Source organism: Pezoporus flaviventris, unplaced genomic scaffold (genome assembly GCF_033815535.1).
Source record: "Pezoporus flaviventris isolate CSIRO_AGI_PZ_B2104156 unplaced genomic scaffold, CSIRO_AGI_Pfla_v1 ptg000059l, whole genome shotgun sequence".
NCBI classification, from domain to species: Eukaryota; Metazoa; Chordata; class Aves; order Psittaciformes; family Psittacidae; genus Pezoporus; species Pezoporus flaviventris.
In genome coordinates, this window is record NW_026892607.1 from 3,760,422 (window position 1) to 3,779,284 (window position 18,863).

General features: G+C 40.1%; 2 protein-coding genes across 3 annotated transcripts in view; one reads left to right on the forward strand and one right to left on the reverse strand.

The window, feature by feature from the left end:
* The window catches only part of SLC44A5 (solute carrier family 44 member 5), a 175,720-nt gene that overhangs the window by 91,906 nt on the left and 64,951 nt on the right, over positions 1-18,863 (reverse strand). The window lies entirely within an intron of this gene.
* On the forward strand, positions 3,837-17,729 carry ACADM (acyl-CoA dehydrogenase medium chain). Of its 2 annotated transcripts, none has more exons than XM_061469811.1 (12): positions 3,837-4,051; positions 7,237-7,336; positions 8,104-8,201; positions 8,310-8,379; positions 10,612-10,712; positions 10,799-10,879; positions 11,753-11,883; positions 12,969-13,077; positions 13,911-14,051; positions 14,128-14,223; positions 14,881-15,129; positions 17,287-17,729. In XM_061469811.1, the coding sequence occupies exons 1-12, from the start codon at positions 4,028-4,030 to the stop codon at positions 17,356-17,358; spliced, it is 1,272 nt and encodes a 423-aa protein (XP_061325795.1). In that variant the 5' UTR covers positions 3,837-4,027; the 3' UTR covers positions 17,359-17,729. The 2 variants fall into 2 exon arrangements, with proteins under 2 accessions (XP_061325795.1, XP_061325794.1); XM_061469810.1 differs by having other exon boundaries at positions 7,240-7,336.

Genomic DNA, 18,863 nt, shown 5'->3' on the forward strand with positions numbered 1-18,863 from the left:
GACCTTTTGCATCTTCAGAGGTCAAAATCATTACAAGATGCAAGTGAATGGTTTTTATTTGTTCTCAAGCCCTGTACACCTGTGCTTTCTTTTTCTTTATAGTTCATGTTAGATAGTCACAGAAATGTAACTCAGTGTGGTTTTATTATACTAAGAAGAAAATACTTGATATGTTTATATATAATAGTCAAAATAAAAGCCTCCAAAACTTTGAGCAGATATGGCTTTGTAATTAAAAAGACTGAAAATCTGAAATTAAGTTTGGGATATGCAGGAATCAAACAAGCTAAAAATATACTTGAAGATGTTTTAATGCAAACATCATATTATCTTCCTTTTTAGGTAATTCAAAGCTTCCCATATAGGCATCTTCCTTTTTTTTTTTTTCCTCCCTTTTCCCAGATACATTTATTGCTTTAAAAACCTTAAAAAAGCTAAAACAATTAAAAAAAATTACCCCCCTCAAAAAAACCACCCCCCCCCAAAAAAAAAAAAACAAGCCCAACAAGACAAACGGTGCATTATACAATTTTTACTGTAGTAAAAGTGATCAGAGGAGTAAGAAATGTGACAGAGTACTAAAGTTTTGAGAAGATAAAAATACAGATGCTGTATTTCTTGCTTCTCTGAGAAAGGCTAAAAATGCTGGATGCACCTAACCGGAACTTCCATCTATTGTCACTCCTTATGTAACTAACTCTGAGCCTCAAAGTTGAAGTGGTTCAGGCTTTGACAGAGAACCTTGCCATCTTTCACACCCCTCTCTTCCCAAAAACTTAGCAGACATGGACCACTGGGTGGAGGTCACCCATGCTTTTAATTTTCTGTCCAGACTAGCAGGATAAAAGCTCTGTTGGCAAGATATTGTCAAAAACAATCTCGTTCATCTACCTAAGATGTGAAGAGAGGTAGTGCAAAAATGACTGAAGGGAGTGAAGAAACGTGAGCAAGGGTATGGCTTCATTAGCTGCATTAACTAGTGACCTTAATCAAGACTTGGTTCTAGTACCTTATCGCAGTTGCTCCTGTCAGTTAGCAGAAATGCCCTTGAATACCGATCTTGGCTCCATGCACTCTTTCCCTTCTTCTTTCTTTAACCTCTACAACACTGCAGGAGATAACAGATAGTTAGGAGCTTTTTAATAGAGAGGCTTGCATCCAGAAATTACATAGACACCTGTCTTCAGAGGCAAGCAGCAAACTTGCAAAGGTGCTTCTAGTGCAAGGCAAGCCTGGAGAACAGCAAATGTTCCAGTTTGTTCCTGGCTCAGTTTCCTCAGCTGGACAGTTTCAGACAACTATCTTCCCAGGCTCTATCTACACAAACAGTTCAGTTCAGGTAAGGAGTGTAGTTCTGAGGGGAATCTCCCAATTGTCCCCACTTACTGAACATTATTTCATTCACAGAGAGATTTCAAAGCATATTAACTGAATTTTGGATGAAACTATCTGGAAGACCTGACCTAGGAGTGCACCTAATGTGCCCCAATGACACACTAGTAGGTACTTTGTGTAGCTCAAAGCAAAAATCCTACAAAACACTTATCATGTCTTGAATACAAGCATTTCACACTACAAATCCAACAGTATTGGTCTGCATTACTTCCTAATGTCCATATTCCCTCAGTGGACTGATTTACTCAATCTATCAGCTTTACAGATGTCCTGAGCCCCATTCCAAGCTGTCTCTTCACCACAGTGCAAAAAAGAGCTTATTTACTTACTGAAGGGTTATGGATCCTAATCTCAAAGGCATCTAGAAATAAGGTCTCAAGTCTGAGCACGACAGTATTTAAATCTCTTCCTGCAGCTAGCAAATACACTCAGTGTCTAATATCCCTACAGGTATCCAAGCACTTGACTCAGTCATACTACCTGTGACACCAGCTTTTCATACAAATTCTGAATCCATCAACCCAACTTTAGAATTGTGTGTGTGTAATCCTCATTAGAATTCACATAGTAAAATCCATGCTGCATATCTAAAATTAAACTTTTACAACATTAAAATGAGATTAATATTTTTCCCTATACCTCGTCACAAGGGCTGTTGTGATGATAAATCAGATGAGTTACAGATACTATGTATACACAAACCAAACAATTTATCAACAGAAAATGGACTGCTCAGTAATTAAACTCCAACACCATAGTCAAAAACATGACCTACAGAACAGAGCCCTATATAAAATAGAACACAAAATGCAGACTTGAGTGCTGGTATTTAAAAGCCCTGCAGCCATCCAATCGAGTGGTACGATGTACTTGAAACCAGATTTACAACAGGAAGAACATACAAAATTCTTCATTAAATACTTGGGCAACAAAGTTATAAATTATGCTTCTGTCTTTTACTCAACTACCTTTACAGTACAGGGCGGGGAGTGGGGAATCTACTGGTATAGGAGTTAATCACCAGCCTGTGACTGAGTCAGGTGAACACCTGGAGTCATGCCAGGATAAAGCCTACACAACATTATCCTCAGCTTCCTTTTAATCAGCTGACATAGATAAGAAATAGCTCTTACACAGCATCCTACTTAAGCAATTCTTTGGTACTAAATACAAAATCAGTACTCAACTGTCAGAAACAAACCAAGCAATGAAGAACTAAACATACCAAGGCAATAACTGTCCTAAAAGTATTTGGGACATCTTACTTTGAATTGTTATGCAAAATGAAACGATATCCAAAATTCAGCTTCCAGGAAATTGCTTTATGTTTTGGTAATTCTGTTAAAATCTCTTGCCATAAAAAAGTCATTCACAGACAAATTGACGTGGCTATTTGTCTTTAAAGAGTTGTTTTAATAAACCCCTAATTAACACTGCTTTATGACACTGAAGAATCATATTCAGAAGAATGTATTTTGTGCACTGCACATAATTCATAAAATAAGAGCTTTTGCTTTAGCATGTGGCCAGAATTGAGAGCATTTATAAGTGCATTTTACACAACTATCAACACAGTACACATCGCTATGAGACCTCAAATTAAGAATGGTATTAAAATCCTAGAATCAACCAGGTTGGAAAAGCCCTTTAAACCCATCCAGTCCAACCGTTCCCAGCACTGCCAAGGCCACCACTGACCCATGGCACTGAGGGCTCCCCTCCACGCTGTGTGAACACTTGCAGGGACGGTGACTGCAGCCCTGCCCTGCGCAGCCTGTTCCAATGCCTGAGCACCCTCTGGGGAAGGAATTGTTCCTCAGCTCCATCTAAACCTGCCCTGGGGCAGCTTGAGGCCGTTTCCTCTTGTCCCATCCCTTGTTCCTTGGGAGCAGAGCCCAGCCTCTCCTGGCTCCATCCTCCTGTCAGGCACTTGTAGGGAGCCATCAGGTCCCAACCGAGCCTTCTCCAGACTGAACCCCCCAGGTCCCTCAGCCGTTCCCCATCACATTTGTGCTCCAGGCCCTGCACCAACCCCATTGCCCCTCTCTGGGCTGGCTCCGGCTCCAGCACCTCAATGTCTCTCTTGTAAAAACACAAAAGAACAGGTCACGGCGGCTTTTCTTCTAAGGGGGAGGGAAGGAAAGTTGTGCGGGGCTGGAGACAGGCCAAAAGAGTCGCTATCCGAAAGGCGCACTGGCCAAGCCTTAGTCAAACCTCCTCTCCCGGTACTCGCTGGCGCTGAGTTGACATCTGCGGGGCAGCGCCTGTACCTCGGCGGCATCAACAGCCCGGGCTTTCCCCTGGCCTGGGAGCAAGCAGCAAACGCAGTGAATGAAGGTCTGTGCGGGTGGGCGGGAGACAACAACCATCCCCCGAGCCGCGCCGCCTTTCCTGCGTACCCCGAGCCCCCGAGCGCGCTGTGCCGCTTCCCCCGGCTCTTGCCCACCGCGGAGCCAGGCAGCGGCTGGCCCAGACTCTCAGCAGCGGCGCGGAGCAACCCTCGCGGAGGTTAAACCCCTCTGGGCCTCAGCTCGGCGTAGCCGGCGGATTGCGCGGCACCGCCCCGCTGCCCCAGCGCCCCGCCTCTCCGGGCTCGGCCGGAGTCTCCGCGGCCACCGGCACCCCCGCCAAGATGTCTGCGCTGCGGGCAACCCGGGTGAGCGGTCGGGCCGGGGCCGGGGCCGGGGCCGGGGCCTGGGTCCCGGGCGTGCGGCGGGGCGCTGCGGTGGTGGGGAAGGGCCGCCGGCCTAGGGAGCGCCCCGGAGCAAAGGCGGGAAGCTCCGGCGGCCCCGCGGGCGTGGAGGGCGGGCGGCGGGGGGCAGGCCCGGCTCCCGCTGCCGCGACCGCCCCGTCTTGTCGGTAAGAGCCGAGGGCCGACGGCTGCCCCGGAGGGGCCGCTCGCTACTCCTGGTTACCGGCGAGGTCTTGGGCGAGTCCCCGTGGTCAGCCCGGTGCCGCCCGCCCACCCGTCCGCCGCGGAGCTGTTGCACAACCGCGGGCCGCTTTGTGTGTCAAAGGTCGTGCGAAGGGACTGCGGGAAAGCCGCGGGTACTTGTGCGGCCCCCGTGTCCCGGTGGAGACCGCTGCAGCACATCGGGGCTCATAGCTCGGGGTGTTTGTACCGGGCAGTTCACGGAGCCGCATTGCCTGTGCTACTTCTTGAAAGTGTGTGTGAAGTGCAGTAGTTGTTTTTCTGAACTACCAGTCTTCTGCTGTGCGGAGCCACCAGTAACGTCCTGGTGTCAAACTAGAAAGCAACAGCTGTTCAAAGTTGCCTGGTGTGCCCCAGAGTGCTGCTCTGACAGCGTCCGTGGAGGAAGAAGTTTCCTCTGCAGCCAGCCACTGTTTCACAGGTCATAACGCGTGCGTTCGGCAGGGGGAACGGAAGTTATTAATGCCCGTTCTAGGGCATGGGTGTTTCCAGTTCAGCCTGCTGGCACAGTACCTCAGCTGCGGACTGCGCTTGACAACTCTCTTCATTTTTGTCCTGATGCAGAGTCAAGGTCAGCGACCTTAGCTTGTTGTCGGTCTTCTTTTGTGATGTGCAGCTTTTCAGACAGGTTCTGTAGCTGTTTGAAGTGTTAAGGCAATAATATGTATCGCTTCCATGTGTATCCATGTCATGCTCTTTTCCTGACAGCAGGTTATTCCGGTGTTAGTCTTGCCATTCTAATGATAGTACTTCTAATTGTGGCAGAGTTTATGGAATAGTGCATGGAAATGCAGCAGGAGTTGCACTGGAGCATCGTTGGCAGTAGCTTGTTCCTTTGAGTCAGGCAATAAGAAACTTGAGAGAGCAGGCAGATGGGCATCCAGATTCTTACATGTAGCAAGCAGTGATCCTTTCTCACTTGATCATTTACGCAACTTCCAGGTATGAATCCCACCTGACCAATTCCTATTTCTGTTTAGGGGGGGAGTGTTCATTTTTTCCAGTGTCCTTCAGTGTTGACTTGCATTCTACTCTGGTACACAACCCACAATAGTTCTCTAGTATAAATTTGACAGCTTCTGTCATGTAGTGTGTCACTTTTAGCATTACTTTGAGTTCAGTACTTTTGCTGGTGCAGGCAGAACTTTTTCGATGGAAAAGCTATATATGAGTCTGTCAAAGGCTATTCCTTAACAGAGGGGGAAGGGAAGGAAAAGAAAGGGAAGGAAAAGAAAGGAAGGAAAATAAACCCTATTAGAATCATCTGGCTTTTTTTCAACTTAATCTTGTCTTTTTCCAGATGAATTAAGGTATAATACATTCTGAAGGGTTGAGGTTTTTCAGGATAAACATTTGTTGATCTTACTTGGTTTGTTTTTCTGTGTAGGAGTGGCAGCAGTAATGCAGAAGTTAAGAAGATACCATTTTGCAATGTCTGTGGCTTGTGAAAACTTGAACTGAATAATTTATTGCCTAGTGGAAAACACAGTGCTGAACTATTAACAAACTGCCTTGACAGTCTGTATCCAGCTATGTCCTCCCCAGCTCCTGTGCCTGGCAGAGGGCTTTCTGCATTTCTTCACCTTTCTGATTTATGCGTGTTGTCAGTATCCTCTGGAAATAATTTCTACGCTGTGTTGACACCTTCTTTTGTCTGTGTTCTTCCGGTTCTTGTGGTGTGACTTTGTAACAATCTCTGCATTGCATTCTTATTTTTAAGAGCATGTTTGTCTCTCACAACTTTATTTTGAAGCTACCTGTTGCCTCCCCAGCTGTGTACCTTTCTGGAATGTCCTTGTCTTCTACATCTTCCGGGAAAATTTTTGTACTTTTTTTGCACTATTATGATTTTTTTTTCGATGTTACATAATAAATGGCTGGTCTGATAATGCTTCCCCTCCCTCTCCTGCCTAGATTTTCAGATAGCAAAATTGAGAACAAGGCTTTTCTTAGTGTTTAGGCTGGTTTGGTTTTGCACAGCATTGATTTGGGTCCTTCCAGAAATTTATCTAATTAAATGTTTTTCACTTTTTGTCCAAACATTTCAGAGATTCAGAACTACTGAAGGATGAAAGAGGGTAAAAGAACTATTTAAAATCAAGACATATTTTTGCACAGAATTAAGGCATTCTGAAAATAGCTGTAGCAGGAATATTTGTGGGCACTAAGTTAAAAAAGAAAAACAAACCAACCAACAAAAATCACCACTACCACCAAAAACCACAATCCACAAAACTCAAACAAACAGAACCAAACCCAAAGCAAACACACTGAAAAAAACAATAAATCTGTGGTAAGTATTAGGAAAAAATAACCAACCTCAGATACTCTACTGAGTTCTGCCCTGTTTGGGGTGAAATAATCACTAAGTGTCTGTGGAAACAGCTTAGTAACAGAAAGCAGATGTGAGTCTGGAATGTTATCAAAGTATTCTTATAGATCTTGGTTAATAGGTTGTTTTTGAAGTCTTACTAAATCTGCATGTAGGTGGTAAACATTGGATAGATCATATATTCACTACTGGTCAAGAAAATCAGGTTTGATGAGTGTGTATAAATGATAGATAGATATTGCTATGTCTCTGTGAACATAAATTTTAATTGCACTTAATTATTTTTAAATAATCAGTTCTGCAACACTCAGAAGTGGATACAGCAGCTTGCTCACCTCAGTGCTGTTAAAACCTGGGATTCCTGGAATAGCTGTAAGTTCATGTGAGCTCTGCTTGCCACAGGAGCAAAACTTGAGGTAGCCAAGAATTTTTTATCACTGCAGTAATTGTATTCTACTTGATGTGATGTTGTTTCTACAGAGGGATTCTACATTTAAAGTTGTGCTGCAGTCAGGCTGGTAGCTTTAGGAGATTGGAGCTGTAAAAATCTGACAACTTGTGTTCTTTTTCTCTTCAGCAGATTTTTCAGACCATTGCAGGGCATGGATGGAGGTCACATTCTAGCAAACCTGCTCAAAGTGCACATATAGGCAAACCTGGAGCTGGCTTTAGCTTCGGTAGGTATTGCAGTTTTTGAAAGAAATATAGCAATTAAGGGCAAATTGCAGAGGTAAAAGAAAAAATAATATATCACAGTTTAACATGAATTAAAAGTCAAGGTGTTTATTCAAAATAGATTTCTAGTCTTTAAAAAAAAAAAAAGTTTGAAAACCAAAATTACTTTCTTCTCAGCTCAGGCAAGTCAGGTATGTGCATAATGTTTGTAAGATTTTCTTCTTCAGACTTGTGTCTGTTTTAAGCTTTTTTGCCAAAGTGCCTTAGCTAGGAATATTACAATGTTAAAGTAGCTAAACGTTGTCATAGTTGAACATAGTTGCAAAGAAATGTTATAAGGAAATTCATCCTTGTCTTGGCATGCTATAGATGTAAAGCAAACTTAGTGGGTCAGCAGCTAGATGTTTGAAACTGAATAGCCAGGATCTTTGGACAGCCTCCACCTCCTCTTCCTTCATTTAATGCGTACAGCATTCTTCTTCTTTTGGTAATACATTTTGTATTACACAGTCCTCTCTACTCCATTTTCACTATTTTGTGGATAATTTCATGAGGAGTGAGTGAGTGTATTGTAGGTGTTGATGAGAGAAGAGTGGAGGTTTTCTCCAAGGAAGATGGGAAAGCCAAGCTTTTTTGATTCCTTGAGAAGCCCAGGAAGTGGTGGTTTGGGTTGTCATGGAAGGACACTCTTGTTTTCTTTTTCCTCATAGTCTGGCAACTGGCAGAATTAAAAATAGTAGAGAATTTGTGACCTTTGTTTTTTAAATAGAACTTACTGATGAACAGAAAGAGTTCCAAGCTACTGCTCGTAAATTTGCTCTGGAGGAAATTATTCCAGTTGCTGCACAGTATGACAGAACTGGAGAGGTAAGTCTACCTTAGTGTAAGGGGAAAAATAGACTTTTATCTTAACCTGCATAAAAATTAAGATGTTGATTGTGGTGAATCAGAAGGTGATTTTTACATCTATTTCAGTATCCTCTTCCACTTATAAAACGGGCTTGGGAACTTGGTCTTATAAATTCACACATACCAGAAAGCTGTGGTAAGTAAACATTCTTTTTAATGTGTAAAATGAAACAAAGAAAAGGCATTAGATGAGATTTATGTGTGTAATTATGGATTCTGTATAAAATAAACAGTTGCCTACTTGGATAATCTAAATTTAATCAGTAGGCAGGTTGACACATACAAGTGTTGCTAGGTATGGATGTAATCAGGAGATAAATTAGACAGATCATGATTTAGTAATTTACAAGTAGATTTTCCTAACGTGATTACAAGTGCCTCGTTTTCCTGGTGCACTATGTCAGCTGATTAGGCAGAGAAATTAGAAGGTCATATTTTGTTCTAGTCTCTGACACAGGCTGGGACAATTAGGGAGTTTATTCCAGAAGGACATTTTTTCAGTTTCGATTAGGTGCAGCACAGCAGTGCTTTGGCAGTGTTTATGAATATGAGTAACCATGGAGGTTAAGGAACAAAGAGACAAAAGGAACAATTGTGAGAGTTGGATTTATTCAGCCACAAATTCTAGAGAAACTAAAGGCTGAAGTAGCTGAACTACTGCAGTATAATCACCTGATTATTAAATGAAAAATTACAAGGGGCAAATTGGACACCACTGCTTTAAAAAGTCTCCAAGGGAGATCTGGGAAAATGCATACTAGTAAGCCTCATACACCATGGAAATTAAGAGCAAGTAAGGTGAAGTACAGAAATAGTAGATAAGAGATAAACATGGTATGCTACAGAAGGGGTTTTGTGAAAGGAAACCATGCCTCGTAAAATCACTGGAGTTCTCTGAAGTAGCTGGTAAGTGTGTGAACAAGGGGATGCCTTGCCTGGTTGATACAGAATGCTTGAACTTCCAAAATGAGTTTTAAAAATCTTCAGGTTTCATAGTGGAAAAATTAGCAGCGTAGCCTTGCTGAGTCTTGTGCTACTTGTAATGTCTATAAATAAACTGTTAAAGGGGGTCAGTACTGAGATGATAGAGTTAATTGATCATACTAAGTTATTCAGTGTAGAAAAGGTGAGAGGTGCAGGAGAAGGTCATGAAACTGAGCAACTGTTAAAATTGCAAATGTAATTCAAAAAAGGAAGAGGGATGCACATGTGAAGGGAAAGAAGCGATCTGAACTTCACAGAGAAGCAGTATCTTCTGAACTAGTTACCACCTTTCAAAAAAGACATTTAGGGGTTTCTAATATGTGATTACGTGGATGTCAGCATAATGCTCAGAAGTGGTCAAAACTGTAACATTTAGGTCAGAAGGGACCTTTAAGGGAATGAGGAAAAAAGCAGCTGACATAATTATGCTGCTGCCTGAATCTGAATTGCACTTGCCTCTAATACATTATGTAGTCAGATCCTTCTATCTTAGAAGAGTATTGTGGAAATGGAAAAGGTTCCTAAAAGGATGACAAAAATTACAAAAGGTGCATGTTCTGTGTGAGATGTAGCTTCTATATGAGAAATTACTAAAATGTGTCATGGAGAGTGTGAAAAGAGATTAATAATTCACTGTCCCTTTCAGTATAACTAGAAGGCATCAAATTAAGTCAGCAGATGGCAGGTTTAAAATAAATGAAAGGAGATGGTTCTACATGCAGTATGTAGTTAATTTGTGAAACTCTTTATCACAGATGATATTGATGCTAAAATTTTACACAGATTCAAAAAGAGACTGGGCAAATTCACACAAGAAATATCTGTCAAGGGTTAAGTATAACAAAGATGCCAAAAAGAGGCATCTCTTTGGCTGAGGAAGTCAGCTGAAGGGTGAGGAAAATATTTTTAAGGAAATAAAATTGCATTGTTATTGTATTTGTATTTACTTCCCAAAGTGTTGGCTCCTGTCAGAGACTGATTACTGAGCTGGTTGTCTGACTAGTATGGACACTTTCCTTTTTTCTTTCCCTTCAGTGCTGTGCTTTCCTGAGTGGTAGCTCAGGAGCCCTTTTTCTGCTTTCTGACAACTCTTAATTCTCAAACGTAAAGTAGTAAAAAAAATCGGAGTGGTATATTCTTGCCACTTTGTGCACCTTGTCCCACATGAATCACACAGTAACCCTGCAACTGTGATTCCTCATTTTCAAATCACGTTACTCTTCTGACAAAACCTTTTTTAAAAAGCTTGTGTGAGAATGGCTTGCCAAGCATGGTACACAAGCAGATGAATGTGGGGGAATGTGGTGTTGTTAATTAATTTGTGTAAATCACTAATATGTTACAATTTAAACCCATTTTAATAAATGAAGTATTTCAACTGTAGGTGGTCTTGGCCTTGGCAGTTTTGAAGCATGCCTTATTACAGAAGAGTTAGCTTATGGATGTACAGGGGTTCAGACTGCCATTGAAGCAAATTCCCTAGGGGTAAGTTCTGCCTTTTCTTATGCTCTTTAAACTAGAATCTGTGTGTTTTAAAAAGAGGGATTAATGGTCTAAATATTTTCTTTCAGCAAATGCCAGTAATCATTGCAGGAAATGAGCAGCAGCAGAAAAAGTACTTAGGAAGAATGACAGAGGAACCAATGATGTGTGTAAGTATAACTGCATCCTTGTAGAATGTTCCTAAACCAGATTAATAGTATTACCTATTTTTATTTTTTCTTTAATTTTTTCCTTTTTTTTTTTTCCTTTTTTTTTCTTTATTTTTTCTCCCAGAAAACTAACAACTTACAACTTGGCCCATTTTTGTTTGTAAATAAATGGTGGCATTTACTGAAAGTCAGGGAATAGCTAATGAGATACATTAAATACTCAAATAGAAGTTATAACTTGGCAAATTACCCCCATCCTAAGTCACTTACAAAAAGTTAATGCCTTTTATTTCCCTTTTGAAAGCATATGTAGACGTTTTAAGAAAAATACAAAGTTTGTATAAAAAGAAACTTACCTTGCATGGGAATTAAACTATTTGTGATATTAAATATTATAAAAACAGTACTTGTTACATAGAAAGAAGTAAACATTCATGTGCAGTGCATTAAAATGTGAACAACTAAGCCTCATGAAGAACTCAATAAACATAAAATGTTACTCAGTGCCCTTATTTTCACATTTCAAAGATCCTCACCTTTCACATCAGTTTGTGAAGACTGAGGAAGTAATGACAGAGTGGTTGTTTGATTAAAAGATAATTTTATGTATTCTTATGGATTTATAAAGAAAATTAACCCGTATATGTTTAGATTCTAGTGAAGAATCTAGCTGTTGGGTGTTTTTGAGTGGTTGGGTTGGTTTGTGGGTATTACTAGTAGTAGTAGTAATAGTAGTAGTAATATATTTTTGGGCTTACCAGGCAGTTCACTTAAACCTTTTACAGATCAGCAGGGTGCATGTCGCCTTCAATAGGTTGTGGTTGCCTAAAAACAGAACTTTCATTCCTCAAGATTCTACATATTTTCCTTTAGGCTTACTGTGTAACAGAGCCTGGAGCAGGCTCTGATGTGGCTGGTATAAAAACAAAGGCTGAGAAGAAAGGAGATGAATACGTCATTAATGGTCAGAAGATGTGGATCACAAACGGTGGGAAAGCAAACTGGTGTGTTAACTGTTAACTCATGTTTATGTTATATAGTGGCTTTCTGCCCTCTAAGTTCTTTAAAGATCTGTTAGAAATCTAAATCTTTGTTGTGTTTCAACACGCACGCTTTAGTCTCTGACCAGTTTATCTGTGTAGGATACAAGAATGTATTCTCAGTGCGGTGCAAAGCCTAAAAAGGAAAATGAGGCTTGATATGACAGCTCCTCACTCAAAAAGGCCTCTTGAATCTTTCTACTGTCAAAGGAAATCAGTTCTGCTTTTTCTTCAGGGCAGGAGAGCACCAGTTTGATTTAACTTGCAAAGTACTCAAGAGGCTCATATTGCTGGCCACATTGCTTCATGGTTATGGTGACTTGAGATCAGTGATTCTACTCAAAACACCTCTCACTTCTAGTGAAGCTAGAAACATTATTGCTGTGGTGTGTATGGAGCATGCTTTACAGTATAAACCTCTTTGGTTATGTCTCACATCATGCTGATCCACAGCACATAAATTATTCTTAATTCAAGTGAAAAAACTTTATATATTTATCCAAAAGCTGAATTTTCTAGTTTGTTATTTCCTTGTTCAAGGCAGATCTATCAAAGGCAATCTACCAGATGTCTTTTGACAGTACTGAACACCATGTATGTGATTTACAACTGTTTAATTTCTAAGAGAAATACTTTTTTACAACCTACACTTAGAAGAATAAAATTAAGATCTTTGAAATTAGGTGGTAATATTTTGCATGCAGTATTTCCAAAACATTAATTTTTATGTATGTGCTGTGAATAGGTTTATTTTGTACTATTCATGAAGCTGATAATATCACAAAGACTTACAGTACATGGAAAAGGTGGAGAATCTTTGCAGGTTTATCAGAAGTAATTTTATTAAATTTTATGAAATCTTGATTCTCTGAAACTTCCTCACACGCTCTGTTTATTTTTGCAAGGGACAAGAAAAAGGAGTTTTTAACTTAGATAGAATTTATTATATCATAGAAATGCACATAAAACCACTTAAAATGTTAGCTAGAAAAGTATCTGGTTGTTAATTGTGAGGATAAACTGCATCCCTCTTCTTTGTTTTACACTAGGTATTTTTTGCTAGCTCGTACCAATCCAGATCCAAAAGTTCCTGCAAGCAAAGCCTTTACTGGATTCATTGTGGAAGCAGATAGTCCTGGAATCCAAGTTGGAAGAAAGGTGAAGACTGTATCTTTTGTTTGACAAGCCAGGAATTATCATTCAGTTCTAAACGGATAATGCAACAAATTACCATTAAAGAAAAAAGACTGTTATGCAACTGCGCATTTTATATACTCATGTACAACAGTCTTTTCAGTTTCACAATATACAGGAACTATTTATAAGACACATTTAATTATAAAGTTATTCGTTCAGATAAGGGATTATTCAGAATGGTCTAAAGCAAGATGCCTTTGAACAGCTGCGAAAGAATCTTTGAGAACTATTTTATTGACAAGTGCCAATAAATGAGAAGTAGTATGCTTTGAAAGGGTAAGAAGCAAGTTTGACAGCTTTAGCCAAGTGAGCTTTAATTTTAGTTACTGCTGGTTGAAGAAGAGGCCTTGGAGACACTAGTGCTATTTCTCTTTAAAAAGTACTGTTTTTTTGTAGTAAGCAAAACTGGATGTTGAACATTAGAAAAGGAATCCAAAAACTTGAAAAGCTTGTTTATTTACCTGTAGTACCCCTGTACTGCCTGCATATTAGATTCTTTACTTTTTTCACTCCCATCTCGAAGGATGTAGTTGAACTACAGAAAGACAACAAGACTAATGACAGCTACAGACTGTTTACATATAAGGAGAAAGTAACTTGCTCATCGTAGACCAGTTAAGGGCATGCTGGTCTGCAAGTGCAAAACTAGTATTTGTCATGTATAGGGTAATTTTTGGATGAAGTGTTTTGGGAAAAAACCCATACTTTATCCTTTGAGTAAACTAAAGAATGAAAGCATATTGTTCCTTTGCATAATCCAATTTATTTGCACCTCTATAAATTTCCCATTTCAGGAAATTAATATGGGTCAACGCTGCTCTGATACAAGAGGTATTGTCTTTGAAGATGTGAGAGTCCCAAAAGAAAATGTACTAATAGCTGAAGGAGCTGGCTTTAAAATAGCAATGGGAGCTTTTGATAAGACCAGACCACCTGTAAGTATCAGAAATAACTTAATTATAAAGTATAGCAGGATCCCTGATTTTTTTGTCTGTGCTGTTTTCAACTCAGGTAGCAGCTGGTGCTGTTGGATTAGCAAAAAGAGCACTTGATGAAGCCACTAAATATGCTTTGGAGAGAAAAACATTTGGGAAACCAATTGTTGAAGTAAGTGAGGGGGGCCTGGGGAGTATAAGTAAAAGCTATGTTTTCACACTGGATGTACTACTAGTGATTTTTCAAGGTTATTAATTGATTTACTTAGTTTTTATATTGTATCTCTGCCATTTTAGGGTTTCTGAGTATATAGGCCAGAACCATTTCAGTAAACTTAGCTATGTGGTAACTTTCCATAATTTATCAGTGATTATAGTAAAAGCAGAAACTAAACTCTGCCCAAAAACCTGAAACTCATGTACAGGACATACTTAAGGTCTTCAGCATTAATAAACTGGGATTTTCAGGAAAAGGAAAGAACTCTAAGGTATGTGAAATAACACACAGCATTAATGCTAATAGAATATACTGTCTATCACACTGCTTACCAGTTTTAAAGAAATATGAATAAAAAGTAAGATAAATGCCAATCTCATAAATAATAAAGAACAACCTCATAATTCAGTATTTAATCCCTATGACTAAATGGATTTGAGAATTAAAAACTTAGAAGTCTAGTTGAACATACAGTGCTGACAGCCTGATCCATATTCTGTAGAAGTGTAGTACAATTTACTGAGTTTGTTGAAGAGATCACTGTATTAGGATTATGTTTTTCTTGGAGTGTTAAGCAGGCAGTGTTAACCTGGTTCATTTCATTGTTTACAGCACCAAGCAGTGTCTTTCTTGCTTGCTGAAATGGCAATGAAAGTGGAACTGGCTAGGATGGCTTACCAGAGAGCTGCTTGGGAAGTTGACATTGGTCGCAGGAATACCTACTATGCTTCCATTGCAAAGGCATTTGCTGGTGACATTGCAAACCAAGTAGCTACAGATGCAGTACAGATTTTTGGAGGAAATGGATTTAATACTGAATATCCTGTAGAAAAACTGATGAGAGATGCTAAAATCTACCAGGTAAGTAAAACAGAGGATGTGACCTTTATAGTAATGAATACATTTCATATAAAATAGAGTAATGGCCGTTACTTCAACTCACGATGTACACATACCCAAAAAAGAAAAAAAGTTTCGAATGAAAGCAGTGACTCTTCAATTTGAAAAAAGACTCATTCAAATCAGGCAAATCCTTGCACACAGGAGTCACTGCACTGGATTGAAACTCAGCTCAGGTAAGAGAAATATGTTATGGTTTTTCTATTTTTATTTTTTTTCCCAGTGAGGTAACTCTCTGAAATTCTTGGATTCTTAATTTTGAAGCTTTTGAATTTTTAAGGGAAAAAAAAAGAAAGAGTAGTAGAAAAGAGCAATCAAAATACCAACACTGTCTTTGGTATTCTGGCAGTCGAGATGGTTTATATCTAATGCTGTTCTTAAAAACCTAAAGTGATGGAAATATTCTGACCTTCCATATGTATCCTCAATTGGTGCCTGCCTTGTAGTTCAGCTTTCCTCTCCACCTGAACACTAAAGCAGCTTCTTGACCTTTTTCCTCATAAGTTGTTGGCTTTACAATTCTTTTGTCTGTGTCTCTTGATTATACCTTGCACTTCACTGTGCTTTACTGTATTGCTGCCTGATTCCAGGTAGTATATGCTTTTGGCAATGTTTCATGTACAAAAACTTGGGTTTCCAACTTTTTTTCTATATATTTGATCTCCTTCAGTATCACACACACTGTGTTTACTGGTAACATTTTTACATGTCCTTACTCTGCTACAAATCTTTGCTACTCTGGTAGAAAATCTTAGTTTCCTTACTCAAATAGGGAAAGCTTCCCTTCTTTAATTGTGAATGATTCTTGAAACCATTTCCATCGGCTTATAAACCAAAACGTTAAGAAGATTGTGAGTTTTGATGTCTTTACACATGAGCCCCATGGGTGTCCTCATCCTCAAGTCATTACGTGCTATAGGAGCAGATTAGTTGATTGCAGGAATATGTGCTGAGGCCCCAGCAGCTACACTGTCAGCAGTTTGGACAGGTTGAGTTCATAGCAGGCCTGTCATGTCCCTTGGACTATATGTCACCAGTATGCATGTAATTGTAAGGGCCCAGATGTAGGCTTGGACATTAGGTCTTGATGAGAGATTGGTGGGTATTTGGTATACAGAGAATGCGGAGCTGCCACTTCAGTTTGCTACAAAGGTACCTAGTATCCACAGAACACAGCCTGCTTTATGAACTGGATCAACACATGCTGAGCAGCAGCAGTCAGGGAATTCACTTTGGGAATAAACGGATTCTTCTGAATCAAAAAACTAACGTGAACACAGGTTATAGTGTCTTTATTTTCAAAAAGCTTTGGAAGGTTCTTGGGAAGATTATTCTCTAAGTAGGTGAGAAATTGAATTTGCATGAATTTGAGCAATTTGCCAAACCAGGTTCTGGCAGAACTAGGAGCTGAAACACTTAAAGCCCTGAACTGTGTTGTCTCAGCTCTTGCGTTATTACATTGCCGTATACCTGGGGAGCATTTTGCCTCCTCTGGCATTAGAGCTTCATATATGCTTTATTGCCTATCTTTGACTGTGGTGCCAGCAAACAGAGGTGTGATGCAGACTGTTTCTGGAGGAAAATGCAAGAACACATGATTGAAAAAAATAAAAAAACAACCCTAAACAGCAAAACAAAACCCAAATAAAACTGTATGGGGGAGAGTACCAGTTAACAAGAAGCAATGGAAACAAGTGGATGGATCAAAGACAACATTTGGCATGAACTTGAAAGGCCAGTCAAAGAAAATACAAGACTTCAGCACAAGTTATCTCCTCCCCTCCACCTGGTGTTCCAAATCTTGTTTTGTAAAAAACTAAATTACGCATTTTCTTCCTCACCTAAGCAATTTTCTTTATCCTTCTTCACCTGCCATGTCTATTTTCACAAGAACCATAGTGAATTTAGGTAAGGGCAACTGAGAAAACAAGACTGTCTCTCATGATCTTGTATGTGATTTATTCCATTTAGCCCACTTAAGGTGCTCTGTCGCACTGGAATTTTCTTGACTTTCTGTACGTCCTAATCCATGCTGGATTAGTGCCCTGAAGGTTTAAAAGTGTAGGTGTGTTAAAACCTTGTAAAAAATCATCAGCTAATATTATTTCTTCTTTTCAGATTTATGAGGGAACTGCTCAGATTCAAAGGATGATCATAGCTCGTGAACATGTTGGCAAATTTAAGGCTTAAAGAAACATATAAAGTGTGTCTGGTGCCACTGCAGTGTTCTGTGTTCTCGTGGAAGAGAATTTTAGTGCATTTCTCAATAGAATTAAAGAGGCCTGGAGAAAAAAAAACAAAACACACTTGCCTTCAAAATCTTTTTATTCTCTATGTTATTAAGCACTACTTATGTTCTCTCTGTCCAGTCCCTCACTTCACTCCTGACAAGCAAAGCTGGTGTTTTCTGAACATTCTGAATTCCAAAGTGATCAGTTGTTGAAATACCAAATGGGCAAAGAATGAGAACCTTACAATGCTTCCTTGTTGTAAAATTACATGATCAGAATGTTACTTCTGACAGTCACTGCTGCATTCTAATAAATATTTTTTTAAGAGTAGTGTGATTGTTTTTTGTTCATCACTTAAACAGTATTTTGGGTAAGTTGTCCAGTGTCATAAAGACGTTAAAAGCAGTCCAGTTGCCACTAGGTTACAGCCCAGAGCAGCTGAGCAGCCCCCCAAGCTCAGCAGGGTGATGGCCGGCATTGCTGGTATCTCCACTGTGTCTGCTCTGAGGATTTCAACACTCTCCAGTAGTAACAATACCAGCCAGAGAGTGTGGCCTTTGGCACTGCTATACTCCTTAAGCAAGTATATGTTCAATTAGGATAATTCACTTCAAGTGAACATGTGTAGCTATCCTTCAGACTGTCTTACGCAATTCTGTTTATTTCAAATCAAGTGTATTTAAATCTACGATTCCTTTGCATCAGCATGTAACTGTAGAACAGCTGAGAAGAAGGAAATGTTGCAAGATGTACTTTTTTTTAACCTTGGATAGATTGTCGTGGCAGTGCTGGCAGGATGGACATGCCCTGGACTTGTAGAACACATTACTTGGCATTTGTGAGGCCGTACCTGCAGTACTGCATCCAGTTCTAGGCTCCCCACTACAGGAAAGATAGACTTAACTACAGGGAGCTCAGCATAGGGCCACAAAGATGGTTAACGGACTGGAGCATCTGTCATGTAGGGAGAGGCCGACACTCTCCAGCTTGGATGAGAGAAGGCTCGGGGTAGTCTTATGTATGTGCATAGATACCTGATGGGATGCAACAAACAGCAGGGAGCCAGGCTGTCCTCAGTAGTGCTCACAGACTTGGTCTAAGAGGCAGTGGGCACAAATTAAAACACACAATATTCCTCTGCAACATGAGAAAATGTGCTTTTTTTTTTTTATTGTGAGAGATGTCATACACAGGCAGAGGTGGTGGAGTCTCTATCTGTGGAGATACTCAGAGTTCACCTGAAGACAGTCCTGGACAGCCTGATCTAGCTGACCCTGCTCGGGCAGGTGGGTCACACTCAGCACTCTCAAGAGGTCCCTTCAAACCACAACTATCCTATGAATTCATTTGCAATTTCTCACCAACTTGTCCTTTCATCCATCACCTGAATGCAGTGCTGGGCAGTATAAGTACCTGCAGCCACCTTGCTATCAGTTCTGCAACACTTATTTCTCAGGTAGGCCA

Coding starts and splice junctions, on each gene's coding strand:
- ACADM (XM_061469811.1), top strand. CDS start 4,028: ATGTCTGCGCTGCGGGCAACCCGG. Junction 14,052..14,127: donor TTGATAAGACCAGACCACCT/GTAAGTATCAGA, acceptor TTTTCAACTCAG/GTAGCAGCTGGTGCTGTTGG. Junction 14,224..14,880: donor TTGGGAAACCAATTGTTGAA/GTAAGTGAGGGG, acceptor CATTGTTTACAG/CACCAAGCAGTGTCTTTCTT.